The 14,842-nt window shown below is 37.5% G+C and overlaps 1 protein-coding gene across 8 annotated transcripts in view; it reads right to left on the reverse strand.

Annotated features, from left to right (window-relative positions):
* The window catches only part of CAMK2D (calcium/calmodulin dependent protein kinase II delta), a 147,380-nt gene that overhangs the window by 34,480 nt on the left and 98,058 nt on the right, over positions 1 to 14,842 (reverse strand). For 6 of the 8 annotated variants that reach the window (XM_044429106.1, XM_044429104.1, XM_044429108.1 and 3 more), the window contains exon 13: positions 6,920 to 6,957. In XM_044429106.1, the coding sequence (XP_044285041.1) occupies positions 6,920 to 6,957 (38 nt within the window). Of the gene's footprint in view, positions 1 to 5,139; positions 5,173 to 6,919; positions 6,958 to 14,842 lie in introns of all 8 variants that reach the window. The other 2 variants (XM_044429102.1, XM_044429101.1) reach the window with 1 other exon arrangement.

Raw genomic sequence — 14,842 nt, forward strand, 5'->3', positions numbered from 1 at the left:
ATTTGCAACATGTAGCACAATGCAAGATACTTCTCTTTCTCCAGACACAACAGGAATTCACTTAAACTGGACCACAAAATATATATTCAGCAGAATTCTAAATTCTGTAACTTACAGCTCTTGTTTTCCATTGCATGCCCCTTTATAAAGTCAGTGCAGAAAGAAGGACCAGTGATGCCTAAAACAACTATTGTAGGCAGGCCTTGGTTTGTCTAATAGAGTCACACCATTTGTAGCTTTTGTATTTTGTGAAGTGTGTGTAAAGGTGATTTAAATAGAGTAGGGGATACTGTAATGTTAAGACCCCTTCTGCTTGATTTTCCTATAGACAAGTTAATTTCTCAGTCTAATTTACATCATGAGGGGTTATTGAACCGGGTGAGAACTATACATCCATAAATGCCATAGAAAACCTAATTACATAGTTTCCTATCCCCCAAAAATATTTCAGTTCTTGTATGCATTTTAAGAACTCATCCACACTTATCTATCAGGTATTTTAGGTGCCATGGAAATAAGTTAAATGTTTAAAAACTTGGTGCAGGGTTTTTCTTAAAAATGTGGTAAAATGTAATTATAACTTGAACACTGGCATAAAAAGTACAACTTTATAAAAATAAGATAGAAAGTTTAGCTGATCAGCAATACAGAATATTTACTGCTCCACTAACATAAGAATGGTGAAGATAAAGCATTACACGTGAAAGAAAAACAAGAATGGAAATACGACTTTTTTTTGCTAAGAATTTTAAAACATCTGCATAATATTGGCTATCTTTAAAAAACCTATCACAAATATTTATATATATATATGTGTGTGTGTGTGTGTGTGTGTATAAAATTCCTATTGTTATGTGGTGATCTAATGGTCTCCCATTCAGATTACAGTAAATATTGTTCTAGAGTAGCCTTCCCCAACTTGGTGCTCTCAGATGTGTTAGACTACCACTCCCAATCAGCATCAGCAACATTGAGATAATGGGAGTTGTACTCTGGAGAATATCAGGTTGAGGAGGGCTGTTCCAGCTTTACTGGCTTCTAAAATTGTGTACAAACCTATAAAAGTAAGGGTGCTGGTGGGATATATTCTGTCATATCTTTAAAAAGCTTGGTTGCATTTTTTAATTAAATGACACCACTTGGAAATGCTGAAGGCTTTAACAGAGGTGAAGGATGCATGTCACTGCTTGAACACACAACCAAGATTCAGATTCTAATTCTAATCCAAACTGTAAACATGTGGGAGTTACCCAGGGAACACACAGGACAGCCTTAAGCAATAAGATGTCACCAGCTTCATCTTCAAAATGCAGCAATCAGTGATTGCAGGCCTGGTGAAAGGTATGTGCATGACTTAGCACAGAACAGACTGGGACAAAGTAACATGTTGCACTATCAGCAGGAGAACAATGAAGGCTCCATACACTTAAGTTTCCATACTAACAGGGATAACTATTATGGTAATAAAAGCAAATAGGATCCTTCATCATTTGTTTATTCCTAGTGTGGCAACATTCTATATAAGCTTTGATGCCTTAGGCCAGTGGTGGCAAACCTGTGGCATGTGTGCTGCAGCGAGCACGCAGAGCCCTCGCTGTCGGCACACAAGCCAAGTTGCCCCACCATCACCCCAGCAGCTGAGCATTGGATAACAGCACACACAGGGGCCATGCACATGCTCAGAAAGGAGTAGTGGCGCCAGATGATGATGTCACGAGCTGTGACTCATTAGCCGTGATTCATCTGAGCTTTCGCATGGCCGGTCAGTGCACAGCCAAGGATATATATATATATTTGCTTGGACTGGCTGTGCGTTTTAATACATTCGTTTTTATTAACACAAGATTTTAGCTTTGAGTTTTGAATATCAGCATGCATACAACAGCAAAGATCAAATTAATTGTGCAAAAGCACACCAAACTTTTACCATTCAATAAAAAGCTGTTTGTATCATTGAAAGCTCTGTTATTGTGTTTTAGTTTTAAGACAAAAGATGTTAATGTATAACCTCAGTATTCAGGTTTTATAGCAGTATTGGCACTTTGCAATAAGTAAGTGGGTTTTGGGTTGCAGTTTGGGCACTCGGTCTCTAAAAGGTTCGCCATCACTGCCCTAGACTGTAGTCCATTACATAGACTACAACGGGTGAAGCCATCCTGTGGTTCCCAGACAGATCTGGGGTTCCATAAGATGCTGTAGATTTCCCCTTCTGTGCCTGTAAGGAGAGCTATGGGTGCAGAGGAAAGGATTTGATCAGGGATCTTCCCTCCATTCCTCCCAACTGTCATGGAAGTATTTGTAGAAAGGGGGAATGCTGTTGGGTGGGAAGGAAGGAGAAGATGCCAGGATCCACAGAATTCTAAAGCCTCTATTCCCACCCTCAAGTCAAAGAAGATAAGCAAGCTAGAAATACTTTTAGAATTTTAGAATACTTTTAATGGAGGGATGGCAGGTGAAAACTCCTTCATTGTTCCTCCCACCTTGCTTGGTTCCAGCTGGCAAGAATTAGCATAGATGGGAGTCTCCAGCCTCCAAGCCCTTGATCTGTGCAGAGACCATCCAATATGATAACACTCTAAGTTACATTTGTGTACTTGTGCATCTAGAAGCACCAGTGCTGCGTATGACTAGCCTGAGCAAAAAATACTTTTGAAACTCAGGTGCTTTGTGTTGTATTTGTAGGGGTACGATGGTGTACACCTTCACAGATGTATATTTTTGAAATAGATGCTATGAGAGGTGCCATCCTTCCTCAAGAACCACCATACCTCATTAGCGAAGCACTTATTCTCTCACTGAGCATTTCTGAGATTAAATTTTGAATACCATGAAGAGTTTGAGCCAAAAAATGTACTATGCAATAACAAGAAAAATGACTCACTTTCTAAAGCAAAAGCAAATACAAGCAAAATAAAATAATTGAATACAAATTGGAGCACTACAGGAGCAACATTCTCAAAATAGAAGAAAAAGAAAGTGACCACATACAAAGAGAAAAAAGATGGAAAGACTGAGCAGGAATCAAATATTAAGTATCACTCAAGCAACTTTCATCTCTGAAAGAACATCCCTCTTTCACAGGATGACTCAAAACATTTATTTATGCATCTCTGAGGTGGATACCCTTTGAAAATGACACAAAAGTTAACAGTTCTTTCCACAGTTCTTTCCATATGGGGCTCACATAATCACACAGGGACAACTCACAAAGTGTTTTGAGAAATCCATTGAAGTATTGTCCTTAGTAACAATGGGAAGAATTACCAGCAGTAAATGTCACTTAGGATCAAGCTGTGTGTGAAGAATTAACACATATGATTTAAATTTAAGGAGACACAATGAAAAGGAGGCAAGTAGGATTTGTGGTACAGGAAAAGGGTTTTTTGTTTTGTTTTTTACTCTTTCCTTGCCACCCTGACAAAAACTGCCTGCTCATCTGCAATGGGGAAAGGAAAGTCTGATTAGCCGAAAAGGAAGCAGATGGGGGCAAATGCTAGTGGTCACTGGATTGTTACTAGAATTATTAGAGCGCTTGCTATAGAAATATTTCCAAACTAAAAGGATTTTTTTGCATATATACTGTGCAGCAGTTCTACTGCAGACAAAAACTTTGTGCTTTTCTTGAAGCTCACCATATATAATTTGGCAAGTCTTACAACTGGCTGCATCTTATTTGTTTTTGAGTAAGGTAAACCATTCTAAAATATTTGGTGGCCAAGACCATTTTCCATTTTCAAAGAAAAATGCACATATGTACAGAGTAAACAGGTGCACAATATTATTTCTTTCAAAAGCATTAGCAAGCTTGGTAAATTAGATAAAATGTGTGTTGAAAAGTAATCCTCTCTTTCAACAGATCCCAGTGATTTTAATTAAATTTGAGCAGGATAAAAATAAATAATTTAATAGGACTGAAACTTTTATGCATAGCTATGGTAAGTACACACACTTTACAAATGGGAATTTGATTAAGTTTTCTTAAACCTTAACAATTTACTTCTGCATAGCTGGGCATAATTTTATTTTTTTTACTTTTTCTCTATCTTCAAGAAAATGCCTGTGTGCAGAATAAATTCTCCCCCCCCCCTTCCTTGCATGAGGGCAAGGAATACTGAGCTAGACTTTTGTGGGGACCCAGCACAAAAAAAATTATGTTCCAATGGCAGAAAGTTAGGAAAGATAGGGCTTTGGAGGGCCATTACTCATCTTACCAAAATGAAAGATCAGCATCAGCAAAAATAGCAGATGGTGACTATTTGGAGTGTCCGGGATTGTTGAAGCTTAATAATGGCTAAGTGTGCACTGGGTGTCAAAGGATGGGATTATATGCAATGAAAATAGCTTTCAGGGCAAACGAGCACTTAGGCGATGCCTTATGCTTATTACTTGGCCAGATGTAACCTGTACAGTGATTTTTCACTAGCACTTTGTTTTGTTTTGCCTTTTTTTGTTGTTCTGGGTTGGCTCTCATATCAATAGCTATACTGCTATGAATCTGGATCTCTGGCCCTAACAACTAGCCACTTAAAATAATTGTATTATTCAGCATCAGAAATATGAGAACTAAAAAGAAGAAAGGTAAAAAGCAGACTTTCAAAAGTGTTTACTCTTTTTAAAATGGGAAAATAGTGATATTATTAATAAATAAAGCATCTGGTACTTGCAGTAGTATACAAGTTTGTGTTTGTAACAACAATGACCAAATGTTATTATTTGTTGTAAATATCTGTAAGAAATGGACACTAGCTCCAGAAATACTGAACTGTTGAAATATTTGAAACTAGAGTTGTATCACTAGGTTACCTTTTTCAAAATTTCACCTGCTTTAAATATAAGGAAATAATAGCAAATATATGAAAGGCGATCAAATAACAGTGTTACTGCAGTAAAGTAGTTAAACGGGCCAGTGTTACATCTGCTTTGCACTGATATTCATACACTCTATGACCTTGCTGTGGAAGAATTGCAAAAGGTTAATTCAGAGTGTTATGTAACATTAAACTGATGCAGAAGTCACAAGCCTGCCATTTTAAAATCTTGCAGCTTCTTGTGTTATGTTAGCAGATCCAAATACAACTATTTCATCTCTAAGTGTGAACGTTTCATAGGAAGAAAAATCTGGCAGATAAAAATCCTCACCATCATTTGAACACTCGAACTTGACTTCCTTTTCTGATTTGACCAGTCAGAGAGAAAGGAAAAGAAGAAAATATGACTGGTTGGATTTGAAATAATAATGCATGGAGAACAGTATATTCTTTGTCTGTCTGTTTCAAAAAGGCCTAATATGCAAGAAGGGAAGAAATACTGTGGATGGAAATAGGATATCCTGCATGAGAAGAATGGTGAAAACAAACACTTCTACACTGCTACGATATACATTTCCCAACAACCACCATTCTGTATGATTACAAACACAACAGAGAATGTAGTGCTAGCAAAATGCCGGTCAACAGCTGCCATCAGCATTACTTTTTAAACCTGGGGTGCACAACCTGTGGCTTGATGGCTGCATGTGCCCTGCAAGGGTGCCCTGACTCACCATCACCAATTTCTCCTTTGTCTGTACTTCTGACTCCCTCCCCTAGAGATCCTAACATAGATGGTCAGCATGCAGCAGCAACAGAAGAGCCATCTGTATCAAGGGTCATGGGGTGCATCTGTGTGTGTGTGTGTGTGTGTGTGTGTGTGTGTGTGTGTGTATTGCACATGGCTGTTTAAGTATGCACACATGTGCGTGTGTGTGCATGCATGGGGGCCCTGAGCCAGCATTACATGCAGCCTTGGGGCCAAAAAGGTTGTAAACCCATGGTTTAAACAGATTCATGTTGACAGAGACAATTACAGACCTGCAAAGGAAAATGACATTGAATGAAACAACCTCTTTCACTTGGAGTATGTTTCAGATACTTTAAGTTTCGCTTTAAATGAAATTACCTAACAGTGACCAGTACAATCAGCCATTTTATTCCACTGGAAAGAAGTAGGTGAGCATCAAACACCATCCTTTTGTATAGTTCCCAAATAACACAAGTTGAATTCTGACATAGTTTCCAAGGGTGGTAATGGAGAACAGAATAGGATACAAGTCCTGTGCTTCTCTGGCATGTCAAATAATATTCTAAAATAGGTCCAACTAATCTTTGGATGTATGCCGGGTCCATTGGAGAATCATGTTGCCTCTGACTGATATTGATCTAGATTTGTATGGCCTGGGTTACTAGGGTACTTATACATGAAATATGAAAGAGTAAACATATCAAAAGTCCAAGAGGAATATACAGTGAATTAGACATGTAAAGCAAATATATTTAAGAAAACAAACTGAAAGGTTAAAAGCTGAGGTCAAAAACACACTCCAATGAAATCTAGCAAAACAGAAGAAAAAGAAGTTACATTTTCTCATGATCACGGAAATGTTTTATTTAATTCTTCTCATAAAATGAAATTAATTTTCTTACATGTGTTTCAAAATATTTATCTAGTGCATTAGACCTGAAAAGCATTTCTCACCCTACAGAGTTCTTAAGCCATACATTTAGAAATTCTTTATCTTATATGAAAACTGCAAACTTTTTTGTTTCATACAAAAAATCTTATTTAAACTGAACTAGTTACCAGAGCTCTTAAATTCATTGACTTCTACCAAAACACACTGACTACTTCTGACAGAATATAGGTAAAAGTTTGCTAACACTTGTGGCAATATTCTCACAATTTGAATGTCATGAACTTAACGGAGCTACCATTCAAAAAGGCTGTTTCATGATAATCTAATTTAAATTTATTCAAGTGTGTGAGAATGTGTGTGTTAAAAAAAACCCTAATAAATATTAAAGTGCAAAACAAAATTGTGAACATCACAAGGTAATTAAAAGAGAATGAGACATATTGTTAGATGTCATTATTTGTAGCCTACCTTCACTCCATCAGGTTTCTTCAGTAAACTCTTGGCTGCTACAAATTGAAAGGAAAAACCAGTGTCAGATGACAATTCAGCAGCAATGAAACAAGTATTCTTCTGATATTTTGTACATTCATCATTTCAGGTGTCAGTCTCAAATATTAACATACCATTACCTATTAATATACCAACAATATATGCTGCTGTTCTGTAACTTGTGATACTTTTGGCTTTGTTTTGTACACTTTAGCTTTTGTAAATGGTAGGTACATTTTAGAAAAGTAGCAAGGTTTTATTTCTATATAGAATTAAACGGGCACATTACATATTATTGGCTAGAGGATCTGTTTAAGAGTATTTGTGTGTGTTTGCAGACACACAAAGGTATTGGAGTAAGTAAGTCCAATTCTGGAAAATATACAGTTTACATCTACAGTACTTTTACAACTATTTTGGTAAACTAAAGAAAAGGCAGATTTTTAGTTGCTGAGTTGTTTATAACAATATATTTGATAGAAAGATGAATAAAGCTAAACTGCTCCTATCAGCATCTAAGTTGCAGCACTGATTTTATTGGGCCAGGGATCAGCTTCCATAAGTCAACAGACAAATATAATGTTATGTCTGTGGTTAAAAAGAGTGTGGTGGACTATGCTTAGTCATACCAAAACAAAAATTAAAAAACTTAAGCAATAAAACAATAAGTTTAAAAAACTTAAAGGCACTGTTAAGATAGTGCCAATCCATTTTTGCTGGCTTTCTCACAAATCAGCAAACTCAAACCAGATTAAGCTAGGTGTACCCAAGATCCATGTATTGTATATAATTCCTGTTTAGATCAAGGAAGGATGTGCTTAATTGATCTGAGCAATTCGGCAGTAAAAGTGGGTGCTAAAATCAAAGAGAGACTAACATAACATTTACGGCGCAATCCTTTGCCCTCCTGGGTTGACATCACCTGGGGGGCTTCAGGTTTATTCAGAGTCCCACCTCCAAGGTCCTGTGACCTCCGTGTTGTGCCTCTTAAAGCCAAACTCCTATCTGACCCTTCATCCCTGGAACAGACAGAACTGTGCCAGCTGCCTCTCCAAGCTTACAAACTGGTGCCAGAAAGAAAGAAAAGTAGTGTGCCAGGGGACGGGGAGTGGAGATGACCAATGGATTATGTCACATCCAAATGGTGCCTCAGCCTTCTGCCTTTTCTATCCATGGTGCTCCATCTAGACAGCTGAAAATGGCCATCTAAATGAATTTCAGGGTTGCATAGATCACTGCTGACACGCCTCACACCCTGAGCTGGATGAACACAAGCCCCCAAGTTCAGAGGCCTACCTGCATCAGGCACAGGGCAACAGGAATGCACCCTTGGTGACAGATCACTCTCAATGATTTTGGTGAAACCTCAGCTACTATTTGGTCAATAGTTCCTTGAAAGTAAGCACCACTGAAGTTAGTGGGACACCTTTTCATACATATGACCAGGCTGGAAGATTTTTTATGAATATTTTTTATGGATTGTACCCTTTTTTTTTAGAAAGAAATCCATACTTACGATTCTGTAGAGATGCAGAAAAATACTTTACTTCAATCTTCATTTCTAATTGTATTTTTCTACCGTATTTGTATCATAGTATGTGATATATGTGGCTATTCGTAGGCCATGGCAACCTGCTGTGAAGCTGTGGTGCACATGTGTCCACCAATTTGAACATAACATTTGTGCAAGAATGTGAGGTTTGTTTAACCCTTACATGACCTAGGGTCTGTTTTAGGGTTGTGTAGAGTAAGGATTTTTAATCATGTTAATTCAACTATTGCAAAACTTTGTAGTATGTTGATTGATGCCATTATACTATACCTTTTATTTAAAATCTGATAGTGATAGTTGAAAACAAATAATATTCTAAATTATCAATTGATTAAGAAATGTAAATTTGGCAAGATATTTTGTAAAGACAGATCTCAAATTATATTATCCAGGGATTTGCAACTGATTCCTTCCAAATGTTTTGGATTATAAATCCCACAATCACGGACCATTAGCTATGCTGGCTTCCATTTATGGGAGTTGGATTCCAAAACATATGGAGTCAGCAGATTGCCTATCAATACAAATATAAGAATCTTGGTACAAATAAGAAGTGAATTGTTCATGCAGCTAATTTGTTCTGCTCTGAACAGGTAAGCGGGAAGCAGAGACCTACTGAAATACTTTTCAGATCAGAATCTTGCCCGTGTTGATGTGGGAAGCATTGCACATACAATGTAATGCTGCCATTGGCAGTATATCTGAATATGCCTACATGAGCAACTTGAAAATTCCTTTTTCAACGCATATAATCCATGTCTGGAGGGAAAATGATATGCAAATTGTACACACATGTTGTATGCATTATTAATGAAGTGGCGGAGTGAGTTCTACAAGTGCCTCTGTTTCAACTATAGAATCGCATGATCCTTATTCATAGAAGTGATCATAGTCTTATAATTGTACTACTTAAATTTCAATGAATAATCCTTCCTCTTGAGAAGGAAGTGTCAACCCAGCTTTCAATAGTTAACTCTGAATTGCGCCTGAAATAATATATTATCCTTGCAATGTCACAGTTAAGAGCACCATTCATGGAATTGTGCTACAGCAGCAATCAGTAAATCACACACTTTTAAACATTAAAAATGACAACTTTACTAATAACTAAGTTTGGTGAATGTGTGGCATTTCAACGTGGATGTAATGATCACATGTTGGATTGGGTTGTCATTATTCTTTGGGTTCTATTTCATTGTATGTCAACAAAAATACTATGATAAAAACAAATTCTGAACTCACCTCCTCTGCTGAAAAAGCTACAATTGATCCAAAGCAATGTTAAGCCTTCTCCATCCAAACACAATTCAAACTCCAGACTCAGCTATGATAATAACTGGGCTGGTAATTTGGTTTGCCACTTGTTTTACAGATGCATTTATCAGATCCCTACCACATTTTAGTAGATATGAGCTAAGTACCGCTCTTCTGCTATGTGTTGAATCTAGTAACTAGCTTTATCTACAGTTCCCTGTTACATCTAAAGCAGGAAATGGTGGCAAAATATCAGTTAACTAAGAAAGGTCTTCAACCAGGTAAAGGCCACAATTTAAGATCCCAGTTAGTGAAAAGTGACTTTGAACCACAGTATATCCAGATATAATGGGAAATTGTAGTTAAGCTACATAGGGCCAGCATGCTGAAGGAAGAGGACATTGAAATGGAGTAGTCATCACAATGTTTGTTCCTAGTTATGGTTTAACAAGCAGAGAAGATGAACACCATAACTGAGCTACAACTCTCATCCTAAGCTACCCCACATAGTTTGTTAGTTTGGCAATGAAAAGGCATTGGAGGGAAATTATGATATTGAAACATACATAGCAGAATTTATATTTGGTGTACAATATTCCTTCACTTGCTCATTTTGACAATGGTGCCAGAAATTGACATGGCTATATTTAGGCACCTTTTTAGAAGTATCAAGGGCATTCTTAAAAATTTTCCACTCTTAAATCTGAAGCAGAAACACATTTACCGTAATTCCAGTGAAATTACCATGAATGACTTGTTTCACACCACAATAGTTTCAATTATTTCCAGTTACATCAAGAATGAAAAAATTGGCTTGCATTTGTACCAATTTTTCTATAATCAAAAGGTCAGAATTTCAAATAAGGTTTTACTAATAGATACATAATCAAACCCAAAGAAATGGCACTGAGGCTGGAACTGGAAGTCATGGGAGCCACATGTCTGCTGTGACAAGCAGCACCCCCAAGTTTCCTCATCCGCTATCCACGGTGACGTTCACTACATGGGACATGATGTCACCCCATTCTCATTTCATGGTAAGCCACTGTGTGGTGCTCTCGTGTGTATTGGCCACAATTTTGAATATGTGAAGTGTCTTGCTGTGTTATGTGAACCTGGACATTGTTAGTCATTTGAGGGTTAAGCAACCCTTAATGAACTTACAATAACCCAGAGATTTCCTTGCCCCCACAAGCTGCAGCCACGGCAATGGAGCAGGGGATGGGAAATTCACAGTGTGGTAATGTCACACGACTCCTATAATGTCTAGTTCCACCCTGAGAAGCAAACAAAACAAAACAAAGCAGTAGCAACAGTGCAGGGGTGGGAGGACAACAACAGGTGATTTGGGACAGGCAGAATGTTGCTTAGGAGATTGAAGAAAAAAAAAAATCTTTCAGCTCCAAGGGGCTTACCTCACAAGAAACATACATTCCATATTACAGGAAGAACAAAAAGGGGGAAAAAATGAAACACTTTGATAAGTACGTTGTTATGGACAAGTTACTCAAAAAGGCAAGCAGTGAAACAAAAATTTAATGAATAAATTAAAATTAGATGACCTTACATTGGTTGACACATTTTTCTGTAATTAACCACATCAGGCAAGTGCCATGCCAAGACACTCAAAAAGAAGGCAACAAATAGAATTTATGATTTATGAATGAATGGATTAATAAATCAAAATTATTCTTTATTTTTGTTAAATAAGGTGTAAAAGATTAAACCAGAGTATGAAACTGTCAGTAGATAAAGGAGACAGAACAGTTAATATCAAAGAGCTAATCAGATATGTTTTTAAATTCTTAAATTATTCTGAAGGTAACTCAGTTTGAGATTTCTAGTACTATGTTGAAATGGAGGAAAGGATGCAGTTTCATCAAAGCTTCATTGGAATTTTTGTCTCTCCTCCACCTCCTGAACTTTTTTTTTCAAGAATTGCTGCAAAAAGGTCTAGAATTGCCCATGTGAACAGTATAAGCAACACTGCTTTCAGTCTAACATGCTTCAGTTGCCTATAATGACATACGCATATAGCTTAATCTGTTTGGTTACAACAGTGCGATCACATCATCCTGTTCAGGGTCTACCAAATGATGGCGAGGTCATTTGAGAGGGTATGAAGCTATGCACCCAGCTCCCAGCATCAAGAGTACTGAAGCAGCCCCAGAAGAAAAACAGTGGATGTAAATACTCACTGTGAAAACCCACTAAAAGAAAAGCAGTGGCTATTCATAGTGGATGTGAATAGCCACAAAATTTGTAAGAGTAAGCCCCTCCCAAAAAGCCTCTACCTTTGAGGTAAAATAGAGCTTGCAGAATATTTAGTTTAGCACATTTTTTCCTTAGTCCTTAAACGAGTTTAGCAAGGTATTAACCATTATCCTAGCAGATCAGAGCATGTGACAAGATGAACACTTTTTAATGTCTGCTATTACTCATGTACTTAACTCACCCGTTAAATTTAAGGAGATTTGTAAGTACTTAGCTTTGAATTGACTGTGTCCTTGTGCAGCACTTGTAGCTTTTGTGGACAGAGAATGTTTGTATCTAGAGGAAAGCAATGGGCAGCTGTACACACTGAGATGCTGTAAGTCAATCTGCCAAATGTCAAGTATGCAGGATTTCCCTTCACAGCTATGTTGCCTCCAGGTGAAAAGCTATTGTTTAAAAATACAGGAAGCTGCCTTATATCTACGTCAGCTTTGTCTCCATTGGGAATGGAACACGTGACTCTCTAGACGCTGGTACACTGTAATTCTCTTCAGCTCTGGCCAGTAGAGCCACTGAAGGAAGATGAACAGAGATGCAGTCAATCAACATCTCAAAGGTCACCCATCCCCTATCCTGGTTTACACTTACTGAAAGAGGCCCTGTTTTAAACAGAGGTTTTTTGGAGCCTCACCTGCAAATGGGAACGACAGAACCAGACCTTTCCGCATGTGGAAGCATGTCGTCTGACACTGAGCTATAGTCAATTTGCAAAGTGGAGCTCTGCTATGTCATACCCAAGGTCTAACCAGCATTCTGCTTTCCACAGAGGCCAGCTCTGGCCAGCTCATAATGGAATTTTGAGGTCAAAACCTTTGTCCTGCTGTTGCTTTCCAGCAACTGGTCTTCAGGGCCTCTGGTGCTCCTATCTTTCCAGTCTTTATGCCTAATAGGCATTGATAGACCTGCCCTCCATGAATTTGTCTAATCCCCTTTTAAAGTCATCTAAGCTAGTGGCCATCTGGTGTGTTATTACATGTCTGGAGTCTACTAACCATCTATTTCACAATCTATTATTATGAGAGAGGAAGAAACCATCTCTCCATCAACTTATGAAATCCTATGCACGACTGCTCAAAAATAATTCCTATTAGCTGAATAAAGCTTACTTTCATGGTGTAATCCTATCTAAATTTAGACAGAAAAAACTCCTGAAGCTCCCAGCATCCCGCAACTTAAAGCTTTAGCCTTTCCTCATAGGATACAAGTTACTCTTGCTAATTTTGGTTGCCCTTTGGCTCACATTGCACATACATAACATTTATATATAATAAACACACACACAATATCCTTTATGAGCGGAGGAGAGCACAACTGTGTCCAATATTTCAAATTCAGCTGTCCCATAGGTTTATGGAAGCTTATTATGATAACAATAGTTTCACTTTTGACCTCTTTCTGAATAAACCCTAATTTGGTTTTTGCAATGGCTAAATAATACTACTAATAAATAATACTAAATAAATAATACTATTTAAGTAATAATAATAATAATACACAATAAACTGCTTTCCCTGAGCTGCATACCACAACTCCAGTATCTTTTTCTTGGTTAGTAATTGTCAAGTTCTGACCCTTTCGGTGTATACCAGCAATAGTCACCTTGTGGGACCTATGATCTAAAGACGAAATACCTATATTTTCAATTATATTAATATTTACATTAAGTGTGAAATACGTGTATTTAGATTTTACTTCATTTTCTTGTCTAGAGATCTCCTTTTGGCAGTTCTCTGCAATTTACCTGGGATATCAACAGACTGAATACTTCAGCATCATCCATCAGCCTGGCCATAACTTTGCTCCATAGGAATGAATGGTACCCAATTACTTGTGAGGCACAGTTCTACTAGAGTTATTACTCCAGTGTGACTCAAGCAATACGATAACGATAAAAAATAACAATAAGCCTGCTTCCAGATCCTGGTGACTCCAATGACTTCTTGCAAATCTTGTCTTCAGCATTGTGCATAGTCAGTCCAAGAACTGGCTTTTACATATGTGAATATTATTTGCATTTTCTGCTATTCTGTCAGCAATTATTGGAGTTTACAGTAAAAATTGTTATATTGTTCAACGAAGTTTGTTCTAAAACAAACACCAATTCCCCACCAATTTCAATTCTAAAGCAGTACAGGCAACAAAGAGCATACATATCAGAGTTCGTGAAATCTATGGACTTCCAGAGTTTGTTAGACTGCAATTTCCATTAGTCCTAGCCAGCACAGCTAATGGTGAGAAGGACGGTGAGAGTTACAGTGTACAACATCTGGAAGGTCACATGATCCCACCCCTGACATGTATACTGAAAGGGGTCCCTTTCAACAAATAGGAAAAGGAGAGCAAGAAGAAAAAAAGCTAGATGGCTGAGCAAATGAAGGGAATGTTTAAATTTTTAAAAAAATCATTTTCATCATGGATTTGTATTTGGTTTTCTTCATTAGATTTCCACTGTGTATCTTTTACAAAGTAAACTTTTATAAAAATGCACTCTGGGCTCAATTTTAACACAACTGAAAGACTAACAGTGTGTCTAAATCAGACTCCCCCAGCTTGAGAGTCAGCCTGAGATTCAGTTGCCTTCCAGGGTCTTAGCTGGAATTTTTTTCCAATACTTTTGCCTGAGAGCCTTCAAATGTAGATGACCAGGGTTAAATTTTATACCTTGGATGTAGCCATGCCATATTTTATGGTATGCTGATCTCAACTTGATGAATTAGCTCACTGATACAAAACAGAGGAGCTAGTTGTGAAAGAACTTTCAGATAATCAAGCTAAGAGTCGTAGCAGCCATAATTAAAGAGGATTTGAGCAGGCAATACATG

The sequence above is a fragment of the Varanus komodoensis genome, unplaced genomic scaffold (genome assembly GCF_004798865.1).
Source record: "Varanus komodoensis strain SLA01 unplaced genomic scaffold, ASM479886v1 scaffold2, whole genome shotgun sequence".
Taxonomy (NCBI): Eukaryota; Metazoa; Chordata; class Lepidosauria; order Squamata; family Varanidae; genus Varanus; species Varanus komodoensis.